The sequence below is a fragment of the Melospiza melodia genome, chromosome 24 (assembly GCF_035770615.1).
Source record: "Melospiza melodia melodia isolate bMelMel2 chromosome 24, bMelMel2.pri, whole genome shotgun sequence".
NCBI lineage: Eukaryota > Metazoa > Chordata > Aves > Passeriformes > Passerellidae > Melospiza > Melospiza melodia.
The window spans coordinates 2,471,282-2,492,878 of record NC_086217.1 but is presented as its reverse complement, the minus strand read 5'-3'; the positions used below and the strand labels follow the sequence as shown (position 1 = coordinate 2,492,878).

General features: G+C 48.2%; 1 protein-coding gene across 15 annotated transcripts in view; it reads left to right on the top strand.

Annotated features, from left to right (window-relative positions):
• CACNA1G (calcium voltage-gated channel subunit alpha1 G) overlaps positions 1-21,597 on the top strand; it is a 149,515-nt gene that overhangs the window by 84,333 nt on the left and 43,585 nt on the right. For 7 of the 15 annotated variants that reach the window (XM_063175758.1, XM_063175757.1, XM_063175746.1 and 4 more), the window contains exons 15-23: positions 4,135-4,203; positions 5,098-5,124; positions 6,976-7,069; positions 7,652-7,839; positions 8,347-8,793; positions 14,257-14,357; positions 15,509-15,632; positions 18,504-18,572; positions 19,456-19,640. In XM_063175758.1, the coding sequence (XP_063031828.1) occupies positions 4,135-4,203; positions 5,098-5,124; positions 6,976-7,069; positions 7,652-7,839; positions 8,347-8,793; positions 14,257-14,357; positions 15,509-15,632; positions 18,504-18,572; positions 19,456-19,640 (1,304 nt within the window). The remainder of the gene's footprint in view (positions 1-4,134; positions 4,204-5,097; positions 5,125-6,975; positions 7,070-7,651; positions 7,840-8,346; positions 8,794-14,256; positions 14,358-15,508; positions 15,633-18,503; positions 18,573-19,455; positions 19,641-21,597) is intronic. The other 8 variants (XM_063175760.1, XM_063175748.1, XM_063175751.1 and 5 more) reach the window with 3 other exon arrangements.

Genomic DNA, 21,597 nt, shown 5'->3' with positions numbered 1-21,597 from the left:
GAAGTGGTATGGGAAAAAAGTGGGGTAAAATATTAGGTCTTCTTATTTTTTTACTTTTTTTTTTTGTTTCTGTAGCCATGGTGTAATTAAATACAGCAAACCCTCTAAATGAAGGGCTTAAATGAAAGGCATTGTTAGCATTAATGCAGGAGTGGGAATTGAGGTGTGAGTCAGGCACTGCGGATGGGATCACTGCTATGACAGTCCCTTTGAAACAGTTTTTGCCATGTTTGTCATCCAGATTAAAGGCCCCTCCTGAAAACTTACACAGGCTGGTAAGAGATTAGTGACACGATTATCTTTTTTCATGGTATGCATTCATGGAGCTCTTCCAATTTCCAGCCCTGCAATGCTCTGCGTATTTTAAGGTACATGATTTCTGGTCTCTGCCATCTGCTTCGTCACAATGGGAGCTTCCACGAGACATCCTGCATTGCTGGAGGCTTTGAGGGGGCATGTAGGCTTGAGCTCAACCTTTTTTTCCATCCTACTGCCAATCCAATTCTCCAGCTTGGTGTGGGTGTGCAGGGGTACACCTAGTACCCCTCAGAGGGGGGGACATGTGATGCTCATCTGCTCCTTGCAGAAATTTTCCAACTGTTCAAGAACACCCATAAGGGGAGGGGACCCCTATACCCTGTCTGGGGCATTGGTTGGAGGGGTAAATACAACCTAAAACTCCTCACTGGGGTCTGCTTATATGGGCTGTGCTTCTAAACACTATCTCTGATTTTTTAAAGCATTCTGGGATGAATAAATATTTGAGTTTTGTTGCATATGTATTATGATATCCTGCAACCCTACCAACAGAACAGTTTTTATTATCATTATTCTTTTTGAAGTTTGGAGTTAAATTAATGGAGTCATACCAGGACATAGCAAGAATAATTTTTTTCTTTTGTATCGTCTCTTTCTCTCCATGATGGTACTTTTCTTTTTTAATTGTTATTGTTGTAGCTGTTTCTGTCTGTAAATGTCCCCCACCATTCAGCCAAAGGGACAATCACTGCTGGGTTCTCTCAAAGAGCAAAATGTTCCTTTGCTCAGTCTCTCAAACACCAAAAATGTTCCCTTGCCCAAGTGAGAAGAGGTACAAAGCTCCTTGTTCTGTTCCTGGTGACAGCTTCGAAACCCAAACTTTGTTCAGTCTGGCAAATTGATCTTTGAAGGTCACCAGCACAGGAGATCACCTGGATCTCTGCACCCACTATGCAGAGAAAAGATGCAGCCTTTAAATGCAGCAGCCCATTTGCCAGCCCCTGGCCCTTAAGGGAGGCTGACTCCTCTGCTCCTTGGCTTGTCTGGTTTACCATGCAGGAGATGCTCCTGCTCCAGCACTGCAGCACGCTTCTTCCTGGGCAGCAAATTATCCCTTGCCTGGTGGCCAGCTGCGCCATGGTGCAACTCCCTGAAAAGACATGTTCTGCCTTAATGCCTTGTGGTTTTATTCCAGTAATGATGTCCTTGAGGGTATGGCTCCCCTGGAGGCAGGGAAGTGCCTGCAGCACTCCTCAAATTTGCTCTTGGCTGTTTTCTGCAGCCGGGCTGCCCCATCAACTGCCCCATGTCTCCACTGCCAGAGCAGCACTGGGCTTGTCCAAGCCAGCTCCAGGATTTCTGTGTAAGCTGAAATGTGCTTTAAGTGCTGTGTAAATTGCTTGCTTGGATTTGGGACAGCAACGGGACAGCCTGAAGCCAGTGATGCCCATGCCAGTACTGAGGCGAGCACAGGAACCAGGAACCAGTGCAGCCCCCAAATACCAAACCCGGGTTGTCAGTTCTGCTCTGCCCTGACAATTTTAACAAACTCACACCATATATCTATGATCTGTGACTCTGATTACATTGCTATTTTATATCTCAGGCTTTAATGATAGCTTTTTAATAATAATCTTCCTTCCACATCCTTGTTATTCTGAGTTCTCTGCATTCATCCAGTGAGGTGCAATGGCTCCAAGAGAGCCCTTGGCTCAACCCAGGTTTCCTGCAGCAGACTGGGAGTGAATGTCTCTGGAGGTCAGGCTCCAGGTCTGGCCTGGCTGGTTTATGTTTATTCAGCTTTGATGGTGTGTAGCTTTGTGAACAGATCACATTCTGGTTTTTGCAAGCCAGCACAGAGGATCCTCTCCTAAGCAGAATTAATAGAGAGATCATCTCTCGCTGTAAACAAACCCCAGCGTCTGCTGCCCGTGTCTGCACTTGACTCTTCTGAGTTGAGTTTGTTGGGTTTTTTTTTTCCGTTCTCCTTCAGATTTCTGGGCTGAAACACAATCCTGGGGCTGCTGCCTTTATCTCCCTGGTCCTTGAGTACCTTTCCTCAATCCACAAACACGTCGTTAATTTTAGTGCATGGCTTTGCAGCCTCGGTTGCCAGGCAGCAGATGACTATAAGCAGCTGAAAAACTAAAAGGGCCTCTTCCAAACTTTAAATACAGGGCAGTATATTTTGCAGGATTGAGGTGGAGGGGGTTTTCCCCCCATTTTTTCCTTTAATTTGGAATTAATTCCTTTAATTTGGAATGTTTCATTTAACCAGCTTCTCTCATGACTGTGCAAAAGGCACAGGCAGGACTTTTTGCCATGTGGTTATTTTTGACTGCACATTCCCTGATTGGATTGGACCCTGGTGTTGATGCGGGGAAGGTGAGCAGGGGACTCCGTTTGATTGAGCTGCTGACTGGAAATTACTGCGTGACCACTCTGGTGCCTGCCTTGGAGACTTCTCTCTGAAGCAAGGAATGACTCCTCTTAGTCAGGCATAAAGCTCCTCTCCTGAGGGAATTCCTAACAGTGTTATCTCCAAGGTGTATTTTTCCATTGGTAATCCTCCCAGTTTGTGTCCTGTTGTGCCCATCCGTCCTCGCTCGTGGGTTTGATCCTTTCTGTCCTTTGTGCCCTGCTCCCTCCCTGGCACCCCAGGTCCTGCAGCCTCTCCATCCTTTTCTCTGCAGGACACTACTTGCTCTCTAGAGGTAGCATCCTTGGGGAAATACAGATGTTCAACTTCTTCTGAGCTTTCACCAAAGGGAACAGTCCCTCCTCCTGCAGGGGGGATTTTGGATGGTGTTTTTCTTGCTCCCCTTGCCTGTTGCGTTCCTATCGGCTTCAGTGGGATTTTCCTTGTGAAAGGAAAATTTCCATCTTTTCCCTTTCAATGGCTTTTCCATGTCTCTCTCTGTTACAAGCAAAGACTTTAAGTTAAGTGTCCATCACATTGCAGGCAAGTCCTTAAACTCTTCATCCCAGCCTAGGCTGGGATGAGTTTTGTCACAATTTAGCAATCAGAAAAAAGATCCATTGCCGTGTAGGCAAGAAATTCAGCTGGTGGGATAAATTGTGCCCTACTGCTTCAGCATGGAACCTCTTGTTGCCCCATGGGACGGGGCCAGGCACTGCCACACTGCTGAAAAATGCTGAGGAATACTGGGAGAGCCACCCCTGAGCAAGGGGAAACACAACAAGGTGAAAAATGATGTCTGTTTTCCAAATGGGCGGGGAAAGGCTGGCTTCTGGTGCTGTGAAATGTTGGAGTCATGGGTGTTGCAAGATTTCCCAGGATGGGGCTGTGCCCCCCTGGCTGCAGACCCCTGATTTAAACTGCTGATTCAAATGGGTGTTTCCACTAACAGGACTGAGCACGGATCTGAACTCACAGCAGACTGTGTCTCTCCTGAAACTAGGTATTTCACCTGCAAGAGCACTGATATTATGTTAATCAAACATTCATTAAAAACCTCCATTGCTGCTTAATGAAGGCATAATAAATAAAGATGCTATTATACAGCTGCAAAAAAAAATCATGTTTTCAATAATTAGCTGGTGTTTCATTAGCACAATTATCACTTAGGAGCTGAAGCAAGCTCTGTTCTAAACACTTAATTTAAAGGGTAAAAGGCTGGTCCCTTCAAAGGGCTTCTTTCTGCCTGAGATCCCACTCTCTCCCTGTGCTGAGTGGAATGGATCCAGTGCCTGGCTCTCCATTGTAGCCACACACTGCCCTCCTCCCCCTTCCCTTCTGCTTCCCTGCCTCTTCTCCTGTGTTTTTTGATTCCCCACTCAGTCCTGCTGTTGAAACTGAAAATTGAACCCCGCCTTCCCCTTCCTCCCTCTTCCTTCCCCCCGTTTCTCCTTCAGGAGATGTCCAAGCGAGAAGAAGCGAGTGGGCAGTTAAGCTGTATTCAGCTGCCTGTCGACTCGTCGGGGGTACGTACAGCACATCCCACCGCCACCGTGCTTGTCTCTCTCGTGGTGCCTGGTCACACTCTGTGGTGCTGTTCTCATAGTAGCTGTCATTCTTTTGGGGTCTATTTGAGTGTTTTGGAAGTGGTTTTTTTTTTGGTTTTTTTTTTTTTTTGTTCCTTTTTGTCACCCTCATTGTTGAGTCAGCCCTGATTTTAAGTCCCTTCCTTCTCTGAGGGACCCAGGTAAATTAAGGTGGGTGCTTCCAAGTGGCTGATGTGGCTCCAGCCAGCAGGTCCCGCTGACCCCTTTCTGGATGCCTGCTCTGGGGAAGGCTCCCCAAGAGATGTTACAGCCTCTCCACGGCACAGTCACATCCCAGGGGCCTCCCTGAGGATGAGGATGGTCATGCTGATTGCAGGGCATGCGTGCCGAGGCTCCCTCATGCAGGTGGGGGAGGACGCCTAGGAGTGAAGGGACCTGGAATCAAACCTGTTTTGATAGGTGTGAGTGTGTTGATGTGTGTGTGGGAGTCCTGTGCTCTGCAGGACAGGGTAAGACAGCAGCAGTTGCACTGTGGGAATGCTGAGGTTGCCAGCCCAGTGCTCATTACAGGATGTGAAATGGTCCTGGTCGCGTCCGAGGAAGCTGTGGATCTCTGAAGCACAGCGCACCACAAACCTCACCCTTCTGCCAAACTCATCTCTCTTTTTACCACTCACTTCCCTTTCTTTTGTCTTTTCCAAGAAGCCTGGCTTTTTCCTCAGCCCAAAAGCCCTTTCCCCTTATATCCCAGTGTGTCAGTCCCTTTCAGTACAGGCTGGTTTAGTTGTCGTACTGCCTGGCCCAGCTTGACATTATCTCATTTCCCAAAAGGATTTTAACTCCCTCTTCTCTCATAACCCCTTTTCTATCCAGAAAGGCAAACTGGGAGTGCAAGAACAGGTAACGGGCAGCAGCACCAGCTGCGAGATGTTTGCCTGCACCGTCCCGAGTCTGGCACGTGGTGTTTGGGAGGGGATGCTCACTGCCCTCACTCGTGGGGTTTGGTGCTGGGGAAGGGGGTGGGAAATCCCCACATAGCTCTGCTTTTCCATCTTGGCACACGTCTCATTGTGCCCCCTTAAAACTTTCCTTAGGGCTGCTGAAGAGCACTCCAGGAATACAAATAATGTGAAATTCTTCCCAGTATTTATTTATTTTTAATAACCCATCAGGGAGAATGAGTAATTCCTGGCAGGCCTGCTGACAGGCTGAGCTGGGAGCCTCTGTGGGGAGCATACCTGGAGCCAGCTGGAGCCCCTGCTCACACAGAGACTGGATCTGGCTCCAGCAAAGCTCAAGCCAGGCTGGCTTTACTGCTCCCCCTTGCAAGGTGCATTCCTGACCTTCTCAGACTGCATCCTGCAGGAGGAGCTTCCCTGAAAAGCACAGAAGTCCTGAATCCTCAGGGTATTTTTGAGCCAACACTTCATGTCACACTCTCTTTTGCCTTAAAAATATCTTTGAGTGTCTGGCCTGCCTGGAAAAAATATCTTTAATAGTTTAGTGACCCCACACTAAATATGGGAGGAGTATTGGGGCTCATCCCTCTGGGGTTTTATTTAATAATGAGGTATGGGGCACTGACATGTGTTGGATTCATCTCTTCCTTCTGTCCCAGGCTGGGGTCCTTCTGAGATTTTGCAATCAATGGGTACCCTAGCACCAAACCTCAGCAGTGCTGGCCAGGGCTCCTGTGGACGCAGCTTAGCCTTGGTGGGGTTTTCTGGGGCTCCTGGGCTCTCACTGCTGAAGTGAGGATCTGCTTGGCTTTTCCCATCCCAGCATCTTCCCCCCACCTTCCCACCTCTTCTCCATTGTGTCAGGGCTTGGTGCCCTTTGCCAGAGCAGTGGTTTCAGCCATGAATCCTCCTCTTTTTGGATGGGTATCAGTCCTTCTGGCGAGCACCTCTGCCCCTCTTAGGTGTATCCTAACTATACCACACCCTAAGTGCCTTTCTGCAGTGCCAATGGACAGAATCAGGGTCTGTGCCACAGGACGGAGCAAGAACCCAGGCACCACACAGAGAACAATGATCAACATCATCTTCCTCTACCTGAGGATGGGTACCTGTCACGGGAGACAGGCCTCGCTCAACCACCAATGTTTGAAATGAGACAGCAGAATTTGAACTTCCCAAATGATCCAGCATAAATCCCCAAAACTCCTGCTCCTCTTGTGTGTGGCAGCTGGGAGGGAAAGGGTCCCTCGTGGCAGTCGAGGTTGGGTTCTGCCGCCTGGATCCTCTCTATGCTGATGGGGCGTCCATGGACACGTCACGTTTTTCATGTTGGGAGTTTGGGGTCTGTTGTGCCCTTTGTGAACCCTGGATTGCTCCACCAAAGCATCACTGGAAAGAGCCACACCCAGAGACTTTTAGGTGTATAAATTCAGAGAGATTAGTAGGATCATCTTTTGTCCGCAAATTGTTCATCAATATTGGTCCTTCCCTGACATCTGCCACATATGCAATTCCAGCAGCAAAAATTAAGCAATAGTTTGGTTTTTCTCCTGATCCCTTTCTGGGACCGTGTTCAGAGCCAAAGGCAATCCATCTTCCTGATAGGAGGTTAATTAGTCTGTGGTATAAACCTGTGCATGCATCATTTTGTGGAAGGTGATGTTGCATCGTGGTACCAAGTTCAGTGGATCTGTAAGGTGTGGTGTTGGACACGGGAATCCATATTTGCAGAGGGCTGTCCGTGCACTGTGGCCGCTCAGCCTCCTTGCTGAAGCCTTTTGTTTCCCTCCAGGGTGATGCTTCCAAGTCTGATTCCGAGGGGGATCTCTTCCCCCACAGCCTGGAAGAGGAGGGAGAACCTAAGAAAAACTTGTCAAATCCAGCCTGTGAGTAATAACTAACCCTGGAAGGACAGGGCCTTCCACAGAAACTTTGCTTTGCAGTGAAAACAGTGTGTCCAAAAGGAAAAACCCCTCCTGGAGGGATTGCTGTAGTCCCAATTGTGTCATGCTTGACTTTGCAGCAGGCTTGGGGTGGGATTGTGGGATGCAGGCAGGGAGAGACATGATTGCATTTGAACTGTTAATTTCCCCATTAAGCCCGAGGACTGGGCTTGAGGGGTGTCTCTGCTGGAGGAGTTTGGAGAAAGAGGAGGGAGGAGGTGGGCAGGAAGTTCCCAGGGCTGGAGTTGGTGGGTGTTAATTGGAGGTTGAGGAGGCTGCAGGTGACATTTTGAGTGTGCTGTCCTCTACCATTGTCACCCGATCCCATCGACACCTGATCCCATTCCTGTTTGACATCCCCCTGCTGGGCTGAACCACCCAGTTCTCCGCAAGGGCTTTTTGGCCCACATCTCCCTGATGCTCAGAGCAGAGCCTTCCCTGCGCAGCAGCTTTGCCTGCCCGCGAGCAGGCTGTCGGTGTTCCTCCTTGAGGTGAGACGCCTAAAAACCCGCTCGTGTCTTCCAGTGATGGCCCTGAGCGAGCACCCGGAGCTGAAGAAGAGCCTGACCCCGCCGCTCATCATCCACACGGCCGCCACGCCGATGCCCATGCCCAAGAGCGCCGTGTTCGGGGACGCGGCTCAGGGCTTCGAGTCCCGCCGGGCCAGCGGCGTCTCCACGGACCCCGGTGCCGCCCATGAGCTCAAGTCCCCGGTACTCGCACCACCTCCCCCTGCGGGTGTTCGTGGGGCTGTCCGTCCGTCCCGCCGGCCTGGCGCGGGTGGCTGGGCTCTGATGCGCTCCCTGTCGCTGTCCGTCCGTCCGTCCCGCCGGCCTGGGGCGGGTGGCTGGGCTCTGATGCGCTCCCTGTCGCTGTCTGTCCGTCCGTCCCGGCGGCCTGGGGCGGGTGGCTGGGCTCTGATGCGCTCCCTGTCGCTGTCTGTCCGTCCGTCCCGCCGGCCTGGCGCGGGTGGCTGGGCTCTGATGCGCTCCCTGTCGCTGTCGCTGTCTGTCTGTCCCGCCGGCCTGGGGCGGGTGGCTGGGCTCTGATGCGCTCCCTGTCGCTGTCCCTGTCGGTGTCTGTCTGTCCTGCCCGCCTGGGGCGGGTGGCTGGGCTCTGATGCGCTCCCTGTCGCTGTCCCTGTCGCTGTCTGTCTGTCCCGCCGGCCCGGGGCGGGTGTCTGGGCTCTGATGCGCTCCCTGTCGCTGTCCCTCCCGCAGCCCAGCGCCCGCAGCTCCCCGCACAGCCCCTGGCGGGCCGGCAGCGCCTGGAACAGCCGCCGCTCCAGCTGGAACAGCCTCGGGCGCGCCCCCAGCCTCAAGCGCCGGGCGCAGAGCGGCGAGCGCCGCTCCCTCCTGTCCGGGGAGGGCAAGGAGAGCTCCGAGGAAGGCGACAGCTCGGATGAGGAGCGCTCCAGCCGGGCCGGCAGCTTCAATGGCTCTTTGCCGCACCGCATGGAGTCGCTGGAAACGAAAGGGTCCTTTGACCTCCAGGATACTCTGCAGGTGCCTTCCCTGTATCGGACCGGCAGCATGCACAGCACCAGAACGTCTGTCTCTGAGCACCAGGACTGCAATGGGAGGACATCTCCGGGGCTGCTGCTGCAGCAGCTCCACCTGGATGAGCCCCACCAGGATGGTGATGAGGGCGATGATGAAGGTAGCATGGTAAGCAAGTGCCACGTGCTCGTTTTGGGCTTTGTGACTTGTCAAAACAAAGCTTGTCGCTGCCTCAGGGGCGCACATGTGAGTGCAGGAGATATTAGGTCTCACCATCACCACGAGACCAGACAAGAGTCACCCAGAAGGTCTCTAGGCAGTGGATGCTCTCAGAAATGGGATTGGTATCTAAGTATTACATGCGGTATCAGATGGCTTATGATGGAGACATAAGGGCAAAACTGTCCAGATTCCATTAAATCATGCAGAGTGAAGGCTATTTGAAATATATGCTTTTATGGGTTAGTTTTTGGGGGTTTTTTTGTTTTTTGTTTGTTTTTTTTTTTTTTTTTTTTAAGCAAAAACAGGTAAGTCTCCCTGCTTTCCAACTGTTATTCAGTTTTCTGTCCCCACACCAGCAGCAGAAAACTTCTATAGGCAAAGAAAGAGCATGGCTTGGTCCCCCATTCCCATGGCAGAATTAGTGCCAATGGTGGTAATTTCAGAGGCTCTGCATTAATTTCCATCTGAAGAGGCATTTCACTAACGAGTGTCTCTTTCACAGGCCTGAAAATTGTCATTTAGGAAATATAAGCTGAAAATACTGCAAATGCAGGGAAGGGATCAGGGTTCCTGGTCCTTTTTTCAGATGGATGTTTGTATCTTAAATGGAAAAAAGGAGAATCTGGCTGCTTTTCCAAAGTTGTTTGCCTGACTGGCAGAATGGGGCTTGAGTTGGGCACAAGGGTGTCACAGTTCTAGCTATCACATGTGCATTGGGGCCAGTTTTGGAGTGTTTCCTGCTTGTCCCAGGTTATCTCTTTGTTTGATTATACCTTGTTCCCAGAGTGTAAAGGTGTGATGGTCTGATGTGTCATCCCCTGTTTCTTTTGGGGGAGTAGATGTGGTTTGGGTAGAGACATGATGGTAGCAGGGGCTGTTCTGAGAACAGGAAAGCTGCAGATTTGGACATGACTTTACTCTTTTTCTCTGACTTTATTGAATGAAATTGGAATTGGGATCATGTGAAGGGATGTGAAAGGTGGCATTGACTCCAGAGTTCCTTACAGGAGGAGAAGGAGAGTTAGTGCTGGCAGAATGGAGTCACTCAGCTGTGAACAGCCTTTGCAAAAAGCCATTATCCCATTACATCTCCAGCGTGGATCCTCAGCCTGGATTTTTACTCTTTGTCCTAACCTGATTTTTAACTTCCATGAAATAAATTGAATTTTTTAAGAAAAGGAGCAGTAATTATTTTTGGAAAATTCCCCACTGTTAGAAGTGTTGAGGAGACCATGCTCCTTATTGCTTGCTAGGAATTTTTTTCCTCATGCTCCAACATCTGCTTGCCTGGTGCAATCATCCCACCAGTCCCTTCAGGATCAAGGGCCAGCAGTCCCCCTTGGGCTGTGATGAGATGTGTCCCTCCTCTCCCAGCCACTGCTTACAATGAACCAGTGAATAAGATTTTTAATTTTTTATCATCTGTTTTTAGCATGAACCAAACACCATCCTCTGTGTGCTGAGGTCAGGCTGTGGAGGGTATAATCACCTTAATATCCTCCCATGTAATGGTCAGAAGCAAATTCCTAGAGGGAGAATTGACAGAATAAGGGAAATAAATTGTGTCCTAGCCCATGGGATAGCCACAATGGGATACCTGCAGCTAGCTGGTGCCTTTCCCATGCTCTGAAATATGTCTTCCCTGCAAATCAGTAAACCAGATGGATGAGAAGATAGTGCTTAGATTAGAAAAATGAGTCCCCAGATTGCAGGGCTTCCCTCCTGACATTTGGGGAGAAACTCTGCTCCTAAATTAGCCTTAACAAAATTGAGGGATGGGGGAAATGCATTTTAAATTGAAAAAATGAAATACAAAACTACCCATGAACAAAAGAGGAGAAGAACTTGACTATTACTCAGATCAAAGTAATCCTAAATATGCCCTTCTACATCAAAGCTTTGCATCCCTCCTTGCTGCCTGGATTTGATTGTCTCTGTGCAGAAATTAAAGGAAGAGCAAAGGCTTCATCTGGATTTCCCAGGCTACCCTCATATTAGTGAAGCTCTGCTGCCTTCCATGAATTTCTTTATTTCTTCGATGATTTTCTTTATTCTGAATTTCCGTCCCTCTGAGGGGACAAAATCAGGCCCCTGGCAGCTTCTCTCCCCAGAACCAGGAAACCAAGGGGCTGTTCTGTATTGCATCACTGCAGACAAGAAGTCTCTCACAGAGAGAGAGTGATCCACAGCTTTCTTGGGTTCACACGGCTGTGACCAGGATCAGGGCTCTGCTGACAAGTCTTTGTTGTTCCCAACTGCTGAATTTTAAGTGCTTTCTACCAAAATTGCTCAGTGCTCACAGCTGAAAGTAAGGAAAATATTGAATATGCAACCAATGTGTCCCCTCCTCTCCAAAACCTCACTGCATTTTACTATTACTGCTCCTTTTCCTTTGCCTATTCCACTTTCTTCTTTGTGGCATATGATCCAGCCACTCCCAAGCCCTCTCAGCCTGTCCCTGTTGCATATTAAAATTAAATAATCAGGTCTCAAGCGTCTCTGTGCAGCTTCCAGCTTGCCTGGAGGTCCTCTGCTACTCACAGAGCATTTTTCAGCAGTTCCCCCATCCTTATAATAAATCTTTTATAAATCTAAGCCTTGCCCTTACTCTGAGGAGTGCATCAGTCATCTTTTATTGCCAACTGCTTTCATCCTACCCTCAGAAGTGCATTAATATCAGAAATTCCTAAAAATAATCAAAATGTTAAAAGCAGCTGTTTATCAGCAGTTCTCGTTGCTGTGGGATGGAAGGCCTTCATCCCCACTGCTGCCTGTTAGCACCCAGCATCTTCCAGCATCCCTGCTCCTGCTGCCTCTGGGGAGGGCTTTGGGTGGGCTCACCCAGGTGGGTTTTGTCCCAGTCACTGGCAACTGAATTAAAGGTCAGTTTTCTTCTCCCCCCCACATCTTTGTTCATCCTGTCCAGGTGTGGTTTATGAACAAATATAGATGTGATTTAAGCCACATGATTTATGTCTTACTTTGACCCTAATGCAGCTTTGACAGCAGCCAGCCCCATTGTCAGCACTTGGGGCCTGCCTCGGCCTCGCTGGGGAAGCCTTGGACGGGGCTCAGGCTGGAAACACTCTGGGTTCGTTTCACAAATACCTTGCTTCTGGCTCAAGCTAACTGACCTGTGCTGTTCCACTGGTGGAAATATGGAGTAATCCCTCTGAGTTTAGGTTTCTGGGGATGTGCTTCACCCTGCTGCAGCCCCAGCTGAGTCCTGGTGCTCACCCTTACTGTAACTCTCTGAATGGAGAGACATGATGGGAGATCACTTTTTGCCTTTGTTATCTGATTTAGCCCATTAACTGCAAGCTGCAACAATTAGCCAACCCCCAAAATATCTTTGGCATTAAAATTGGACAAAAAGAATATAAAGAATCATTCTGTGCTGCTGACGCATTACCATTCACTACAAATCCCCTTGATAAATACCAGAACTGCTTTGAATAATAGATACTTCTGGAAACCTTCCAGCTCACAAAATGAACTGGACTGAGTTGTAGCTATTACTCCATGTCCAGAGGCTAGGGTAGCAATCACTGCTCTCACCACAGCTTTGAGCAGACACCTGATTTTTATCCATTTATTTACCTTTGTTAAATCTATGGATAATTAGACTAACCAGGCAGCTTAAAGGGATAACACAACCCCAAGGATGCATGCTCTATTAAATACAGTTTAGAGACAAGGGAGCAGTTCTGGCTCTTTGCCTGAAGCTGGAAAAGGGATGTGAGAACATCCAAGACAACCAAAACCCCACTGGTGTGCCGTGCATGGTCTGTGTGTGTGGAAGTTGAGGGAAGAATGGATGGCTGAAGGAGCAGGGTAGAAAGCTCTAACTTTTTGTTATTAAAACTTTTCTTCTTATTTGCCAAGGTGATTTTAATTTTCTGAAGGGTTCGGTTTGTCACTAAGGGCTTTCATTAAAACAGGTACTACACCAATTATTCTCCATCACTAATGAGACCTCAGTCTGGGTGTCTGTAGGAACAGAAAGCACTTCCTCCACTCTGCTCAATTACTCTGACAAATCCCATTTTTACAGTCAAGAGTACTTCAAGTGCCAACAGTTTGCCTCAAAATGAATCCGCCCTCCCTGTTTCCTAGATGAAATAAGTAAAAGTACCTTAGTCCTGGGGTGCAGGTGCTCCTGGGGTGAGGGTGATTCCTGTGCTGTCCTTCACACCCCTCTGTGGCCTCATGGCCCTGAAATCTCTAGAAGAAGCTTCAAAGAGCTCATACAGTTTTATTTCTAGGTCTGCCCATCCAAGCCCAGGTGGTAGCAGAGAAATAAGGCTTATGAAAGAGCAAGAATTGTTTTTTATTTATCTGCAAAGAGCTCTGGTGACAGTGCACACACTGATCTGTGCATTTATCTTCTGGTGCTTTGATGTGGAAGCACTGGGGAAGCCCTGGTGTGGTGAGCAAGATGTTGGCCTGGCTTTTAATGGTTGTCCATGTGCAGCGTGCTAACACTGCTTTGCCAGTGGGATTAAAGATGTTGATTTTCCTTTGGAGGTCTGTGGATGAGAAGGTGATAAAGTTAAATCAGTTGTTGCAGCCAGGATGAGGCTTCCCCTTGACGTCCAATTTTTGATGCCTTTGGTTGACTTGTTGGGTCAGGCTTTTTGTAGTCTACCCTCCTGACCTGAAATGACCTTCCAGACAGCCTGTAACATAAGGATGCATGGCTGAGGATGTGCTGTGGTTTCAAGTAGAAATTAATTTGCATTAATTGGTTGGTCCATGTTCATGCAGGTCAGGTTGTCCATGGTGTTCCCTTCTGGCTTTATAATCTCCCATCTAATCTGTTCATGCTGAATGAGAGGCAGATGATCACCGTTGTGTTCCTGGACCAAAACTTGGGCCTCAAGTGATTTCTTCAGCTTTACAGTGGTGCATGGACACAGGGCTTTGCCCAGCAAGCAGCAGGAATCTCTCCCTCTGCTCTATAACATCTGACATAAGCATTCTAAGCATTCTATATTATTTTTTAAAAAAACAAATTAAAATACCCCACAAAAATTCCCCAAAATACCTTACAAGATTCAGGCAAGCACCTGATGAGTATTTGGAGGCACTGAGTGGGTTATCATTCCTTTGGGCAAGGGTTCTATTTATCACGTTTGTTCTCTTGGATAACTGTCAGACATGGTTACAGTGCAGAGAAAGAAGCAAGACCAAGCACTGTAAGCTCACAGGGCTGGCACAGCCCTCACCTGGCTGCCAGAGCTCTTTCCCCTGCTCAGCAGGGTCTTGTCTGGGGACATTATTTTATTTCAGCTTTACTGAGCACTTGAAGATAAGATTTTAGTGAAAAGCTGCCCCGAGTCCTACACGTGGAAGCTTTGGGGCGTTGTTGTTTTAACAGTTGTGTGCTTTCCCACATTTTCCCTGCAGAGCAAGAGGGACCGCATGAAGGCCTGGCTGCGGGCACGGCTCCCCACCTGCTGCAAGGAGAGGGACTCCTGGTCCATCTACATCTTCGCCCCTCACTCCAGGTAAGGCAGGGCGCTGGGGCAGTGCTGGGGTGGTAGGATGGATGGTACCAATGCACGCCCTCATTGCAGTGCCTCATCTGCCTGTTTATCCCAGATGGGTCTCTGTGTGTCAGTCCACAAAGCTCCTGGCCCTTCCTCTGCCCCAGCGTGACATCAGGGTTGAACAGCAAACAGTTGCTGGCTGCAGAGGGCACAGGAGTGTCCAGTCAAGACCCATAGCCCAGGGCATGCCTGCAGCTTCATCAGGTTGCTCATTTCCTTTGGCAATGATGCCAGTGCTCTGCAAGTTTTTCACTTGGTGGCGTGTGATGAGCTTGGAGCAAGGGGGAGAGGTGCAGCATTAAGCAGAAAAATCTGAATTTGCCCCACCACACACTTACAGTACAGCAAAGAAGTGCCTGATCTTCTCAGCCTGCCTCTCAGCTGAACTTCTCTGTCCTCCCCCTTCCCTTTCTCTCAGAGAACACCCTCTCCTTGCTTGAAGGCCCCCAGATCTGCCCTTGCTGAGGCCTGGCCATGGGGAGCTGGCTGAGCCCTGTGCTGTTCAAGCATCCCTCCAGACATGCACCCATGCACCCGAGGGCTTCCCGTGCTGGAGCTGAGGGCCCTGGACAGCGTTCAGGTTCATTCATACAAAGATTAGAGAGATTTTCAGAAACAGACTTTGGGAAATGTAATACGGTATTATAAATCCTGGGTCAGTGTACAGCCATCTGTCACAATAAATAGCTTCTGCCCCTTGGTTTCGTGTGTGCTCAACCCTTATGGGCTCATTGGGAGTATTTCTTCCTTTATTTAAGCTAAATCTGAGCACCTGAGGAAGCAGGTAGAGGGGCAGATCCAAACCTGGCTGTGTGTCTGAGTCATGGAAGCAGCTGCCCTGTTCCAAGAAAGCAAAGCCCTCTGTGAGCATTCCCAGGGCTTGAAATTTGTGGCTCAGTTCTGTAGATCAGATCCCTCTCTGTTCATAACCCAATCTGCCCTCAGTGTGTGGCTCTGCCAGAGAGGGGATTGGGAGATTGGAGCTCATCTGCTTTGCAAGCAGAGTGCTCAATTCCTCTGCTATGCGTTGAGCTGCTGTGTGTCTCCTCAGCCAGTTGAGCATTAATAGCTAGTCTGTGTCTACTCTTTTTTTTTTCCTCTCTCAACAGATTCCGTCTGATGTGCAATAAAATCATCACTCACAAGATGTTCGATCACGTCGTCTTGGTGATCATTTTCCTGAACTGCATTACCATTGCCATGGAACGACCCAAAATTGAGCCTCACAGTGCTGTGAGTTTCTAAGGTTTTCCTGTGCTCCTTGTGGAGCAAACACGTGTGGCTTGGACCCCACTGCTGTGCACTTGGTCTTTTTTTCTTTCTCTTTTTAAAATGGGAAGGTCCCAACACCCCGTGAGTATCCTTTGAATTAGGTGCAGCACCTCTCCTGGCCCCTATCCAGTCTCCTTTTAAAGCACAAGTGCACAGATCGTGGCCTGCAATATATCCAATATCTCATTTCTGGAAGCACGATCAAGGTTTTAACACATGACATAGCATGACATCTGTCTCAGTTTCCTTCCCTGAGAAACCTTCAAACACTTTTCCTCTCTCAACACAATGTTCACTTCTTCCATCTGTTCCCTACAGGCACGTATGTGTGGTGCAAATGGAATGGGGGAAACTGTTCATTTCATACTCTTCTCTCCCCTTTGTGTATCAGCTTTGTTGTGACACCAGAAAAACTGAATTGATGCAGGCACTGCAATCCCAGTTCTTGGAACCTCTTTGTTCTAATACACTATATAAGGATTCCTCAAACTAGACCCTCACAGCACCAGCATCCAGCAATCGGAGGGGCAGAATCATCCTATTGCTCTTTTATTTTACCATAGATTGGGGTTGAGATGCACTGGGCTCTTGCTGATTTATCACTCAAGACTGCTCATATCACAATCGTATAGAATCCTGTTTTGTTTATGTAGGCGTGTCAGGCTGTTCATTTTTGTGGATTTTCAATGTAAGGCCTTAAAACTGGAGTCTAGGCTGCTCTCTGCCTATTTTAAGCATTCCCTAGTAGTCCTTCTTACTGTAACCATTTGCCCAGCAATCCTTTCCCTAAATCCATTTTTGTTTCAGTTCCCTTGCAGTCGTGCACCAATTCTCAGCTGCAAGAAGAGAGCAGGGCTCCCTGCCAGCTGATGTAGCAGGAGATCACCCTGCTTATCCCCACATGGGGCACCCTGAGAACCTCCCTTAAAATGCTAAATACTTCCTTTGAGCCCCTTGCTATGTCCTCTGAGAGTTACCACTCCCCAAGTCTGGCTCCAAAAGGAGCTGCAGGTACACAGAGAAGGGAAATGGGGTGACATGTGTGAGTTGGAGGAGTCCACAACAAAGAGCTGTAGCACACAAACCCAATATTTCATATAGGAGAGGAGGAGCTGTGGTGTCCCCTGACGTTGGGAGAGTGCTGCGAGGAAAGGAGACAGGGCCTGGTGTGAGGTTCATCACCATTAGGTTATAACAAGGGAGCTGGACCATGGCCTGGGTGCTGCAGAGGAGAAGAGGAATGCTGAGCAGTGGGGCAGGGGATTGAGGAGAAGTGCCTGGGCCCTGCCTGTGCAGATGGAGCTCTCATCTGGAAACCCAGAGAGTTAGTTTAGGTTGAATTGTTTAAAATAATTGTTCTTTGCTTCCCTGAGCTGTGGATTTTCTAACTGCTTCGAGTGAGTTCTCTGTCCCTGTCCCAGTTTCAGCTGGTTTATCAGAACAGGGGCTGCTGTTGCAAGACAGCATGTGGTCCCCACTGCAGAGTGCACGACATGGACCGGGGAGATTATCCTTCAAAACAGCCACGTGCTTGCCAGGGAGGAATGCAATATCCTCAGTCTCACCTCCATGATATAGCTGTTTTATCTCCAGCTGCACAAGCAGGTCTCTGTCCTCTCCCTCCTGCCTGGTGTCTGCCCCTTACAGCAGCCTTTTGTGTGGCAGTGAGCTAACAATGGAGATGTTTTGTATCACAGCTCGTGCAATCACAGTACAGGTCTAGGACCTAATTAATTATGGACCATGTATAGAAACAAGCTACTCTGTGGTTCCTGAGTCACTTCCAGTAAATCATGATCTGGCAAGCAAGAGAGTTGCCAGGGTGTTTTGTCTTGTTTAAATTGCATCTCATTTTGAGTGAGAGATCTGCATTTCTTATGGGACTGCTCTGTAGGGAGAGGTAGAAATAAATCCAAAACTGTTAAAAGCAGGACTGGGGCCAATTGTATGTGCTCATACATATCCGTACATGCATCATCATTCCTCCAGCATCTACCTTCTGCTGTCCATTTCTCAGTTCAGGGAAACAGAAGCTGTCTAGGGGTTAGGGTAAAGTGAAATTTATTTAATAATCATCATAAACAAGAAACGTTTCTGGTAACTATGGACAGGGAACCAGTCCATGGGCTCATCTATAATCACTAGCTGCTCTTGCTGAGTGGTGGCGCTGAGGAGGGCACAGTCTAGTGGATAGTGCAGGGACTGGGAAATGAGGCTGTTTGGCTTCATGCCAGGTCTAGGCTGTGGTTTTGGGCAGCAGAATTGACCTTTTGGGGGCAAGTCTCAGCTGGCATAAAGCCCCAGAGCTTTGCTGGCTTTGCAGGAGCTTTAATAACTCATGCCAGCTGCACTTCAGTATCCCACGAGTCCTGCTGCCTCACAGTTCTGTCACTCTAATATTGACTTAATTTCTAGGAGAATTGGGAGCTCAGTGATATTTACACAATGCAGTGATTTCTGCAGGTGAGAGGCAGGTAGAGATTTGTCAAGCACGTTTCAAGGAGGGAACATCTCCCTGTTTCCGCTACGAGGGGGAGGATGATTTGGGGGAAATTAGGGAGGATTTGGAGGCAAATGGGAAGGCTTGGGGGGAAGGTGCTGGCCGTTGTCTCTGTCCATGGTGCTGACACAGAGCCGGGTACTGGCAGGCCTGAACCGTGCAGTGTTATTGTCTAAATATTTGGAATTTCTCCTCTTTGCAAGCAAACGGTTCAAGGCTTGTTTCAGCACGGAATTGGAAGAACAGTTTTCAACCACCCAGATATGCACGGGGGGATGCACAGCTGCAGAGAGCAGGCTATAAAACACTGTCTCTCATTTTCTTTTTCATAGGAACGGATTTTCCTAACACTCTCCAACTACATCTTTACAGTCATCTTCCTGACTGAGATGACAGTTAAGGTAAATGCAGGTGGAGGATAAGTGTGCCTGTATTATATTAGTTGCTTTTAATTATCGTGGACTCACAAAACCCTTAGGTCCACCAGCTGCAAGTGTGATGTATATTTTCCTCTTCTGAATCATACTCAGAATGTCCACCATATGCCTTATTCCAAGCACGTTTTGCATCAGAATAATTGCACTGAAGTTGCTCTTGATTTACACCATTATAGGAGCAATGGGATCCTTGAATTCAGCAATCCTGTCCTATTCAGCAAAGCTCTTGAGCACATGCTTAACTTCAACCATGCATGTAAGTCCCATTGTCTTCAACAACCAGTTGTCCTCAACAACCTAAGCTGCTGTGTGCTTTCCTGAGGACGGAGAGACTTAAGCACATTGAAACACTTTGCTGGATTTGAGGCAGAAGGCTCAGAAACCCATGGCTGTAAATCTCTCTTGAGTAATTCATAATCATCTCACTGAACAATTGCTCTTTCTTTGGAAAGTTTTTCTAGTTTCTTTATTTGCAAAGCTTGTACATGATTGCTTGGGTCAGCCACTCTGCAGCTTCTCCCCTGCAGTCTATAGGAATAAAATATGATAGAATTTTTTTATGCCAGAGCTAAAAATGTTAGGAACAGTTTTGTGTTCCTGCAGGTTGGTTTATCTGCATTAAAAGTACATCAGCTGTAAGGGACAACCTGGGATATTTCTGCAGTGGTATTTTCATAATTCTTTCAATAGAACACTTTGCTGGTTTGTCTAATTAGGCTTCTGTACTGGGAAGCAAATAGACTCACAGACTGGTGTCTGTAAATAATGCGTTCTCAGCAGGTTGCTAACTGCAACAAACACATTGGATGCTACAGTCATAATTTGTTGCAACTTGGTGTCTGGGCAGGTGGTGGCACTAGGCTTGTGTTTTGGGGAGAAAGCCTACTTGAAGAGCAGCTGGAATGTGCTGGATGGGGTGCTGGTGCTCATCTCCGTCATCGACATCCTGGTCTCGATGGTGTCAGACAGCGGCACGAAAATCCTGGGGATGCTGCGGGTCCTGAGGCTGCTGAGGACGCTGCGGCCCTTGAGGTGAGTAGAGGCAGGGGAAGATCTGAGGATGTGCGTGCCAGAGGTGGGGCTGAGCATTCGTGCACGGGAAGGGGCAGGTGAGACACGTGTGCAGGGTCACCCCAGCCTCCTGCAGCTCTGCAGACAAGGGCAGGCCGCAGGTCCTGCTCAGCTGCGACAGCTCTGGGCCCTTGCTGTGTTTTGGGACCGGCCCCAAATGCAATAGGAAACTGATCAATGCCTCTTTTGCTCATTAAAACACACATCCCCTGCTATTTGTGTTCTCATTTGCTCTGTGTAAAGTGCAGCTTAATAGCTTCTTCTCCCCCTTTCCTTCAGGCAGTCAATGGCTTTCATAACAAAGAAGGAAATTAGTAGCAGGTGGTAGATCATTTTTAAGGAACCAGAGACTCAACTGTTGCTTAACCTAGAATGCAAAGAAGCTTTTTTCCCCAGCTCCCCATTAATTTTAGAGAGACATTTACTTTGAAAATGACCCAGACAAGATGAAAACAATTGTTCTACTGACTTGGCCCCCAACTCTGCCAGCAGGAAGTATCCCATGCTCCAGGGACAGGCTCCACTCTGATAAGAACCTGCCCAAGGACCAACCTCTTATAAACGGGCATCTGTTTGTGACCTGTACCCCAAGGCATGGCGGTTTCTCTTCATGCTAAATGCCGTTCCTCTTTAATACCATTGTTGCTGCTCCTGTTATGCAGCAGCTAATAAACCTTCCTGCTCAAAGCATCTTTGTGTGCCTGTCATATCTTACTGCTGCTTCCTCCATAAAAAGATTCACTTTGAATCAGGATTTTTTTCTTTCAGAACAGAAAAATAGGACCCTGCTTCTGATAGAAGATGTTGTTTTACTACCCCTGTGTGAATAATAAGTCTAAATAACAATGGCCATGCCTATACATATCTTTCAAATATTCTCAACAGCTATAAAGGACATTCTGTTCAATTGGTCTGTGCATGTGTGTTGTACCTGGTGAGTTTTAGGATGTGAGCTGCTTTTAATCATTTTTATCTGGACAGCTGGCACCATTGGGGTAGTTCAGCTCTCTCACCATGTGAGTAGGCTGTATTCCTATGTGACTCCAATTCAGGCTCTTCTCTCTTTGTGTGTCCCCTGGTATCTCATGACAGCTGCAGTTTCTGGGGTAGTTTCTGCCCAGTTGCTGGTTGAGTTGATTTGCTCTGTTCCTCTGTTTCTGCTGATTTTTGACCCATATTAAGAAAACCTATACAATAATTTAGATGGCTCAGGGTAAAAGAAGGATTGATTTCTCTTCTCTGAACTGTAGAATGCAACTTTCTCTTCTGATGTTCCATAGTTAAATCACTTTTAAAGAGAGACGTTTGTGTTGTGCTGATCTCTGCTGGAGTCACTTGTCTGACCTGGTCAAAGCACTGCATTCTTCTTTATAGATCTGTAGGGCAGTCTGGCCAGGACTTGGGTCTTTCTTTGCTGGAGCCTTCCTCTGTAGTCACCTACGTGCATGAATAATCTGCAATTACAGGGAATAATCCACTCAGTAACTGCAGACTGAAGGAAGACTTGCCATCAGAAGCACGGGTGGGATTAGGGTCTTCCATTGCTATTGCATCCTATTGGTATTTTATTTGTTTTCTCAAGAGATTAAGTGCATGCTTTCAGCCAACATGCTACTTTCTACTGCAAAGGAAACATAAAAAAAGACAGCAACAAGCCCATTCCCTAAATATGTTCAGGATCAGCTCTGTTCTCCCATTATTAGATTTGTAGGAAAGGAAAAAGCAGCCATCAAACCGGGGGCTTTTCAGTAAGTCATAAATCTCTGCCTGTGGGAGCCCATCTGCCTCTGTGCCGCACATCTGGGCAGCCTGAGCAGCCTCTGCCCACAGCTGCCCACGCTGCCTTTGCTGCAGGCTCGGGGATCACATCTTCCCTGCACAGCCTGGGGTCTGTGGCTGCATCAGCGCGGGGTGACGG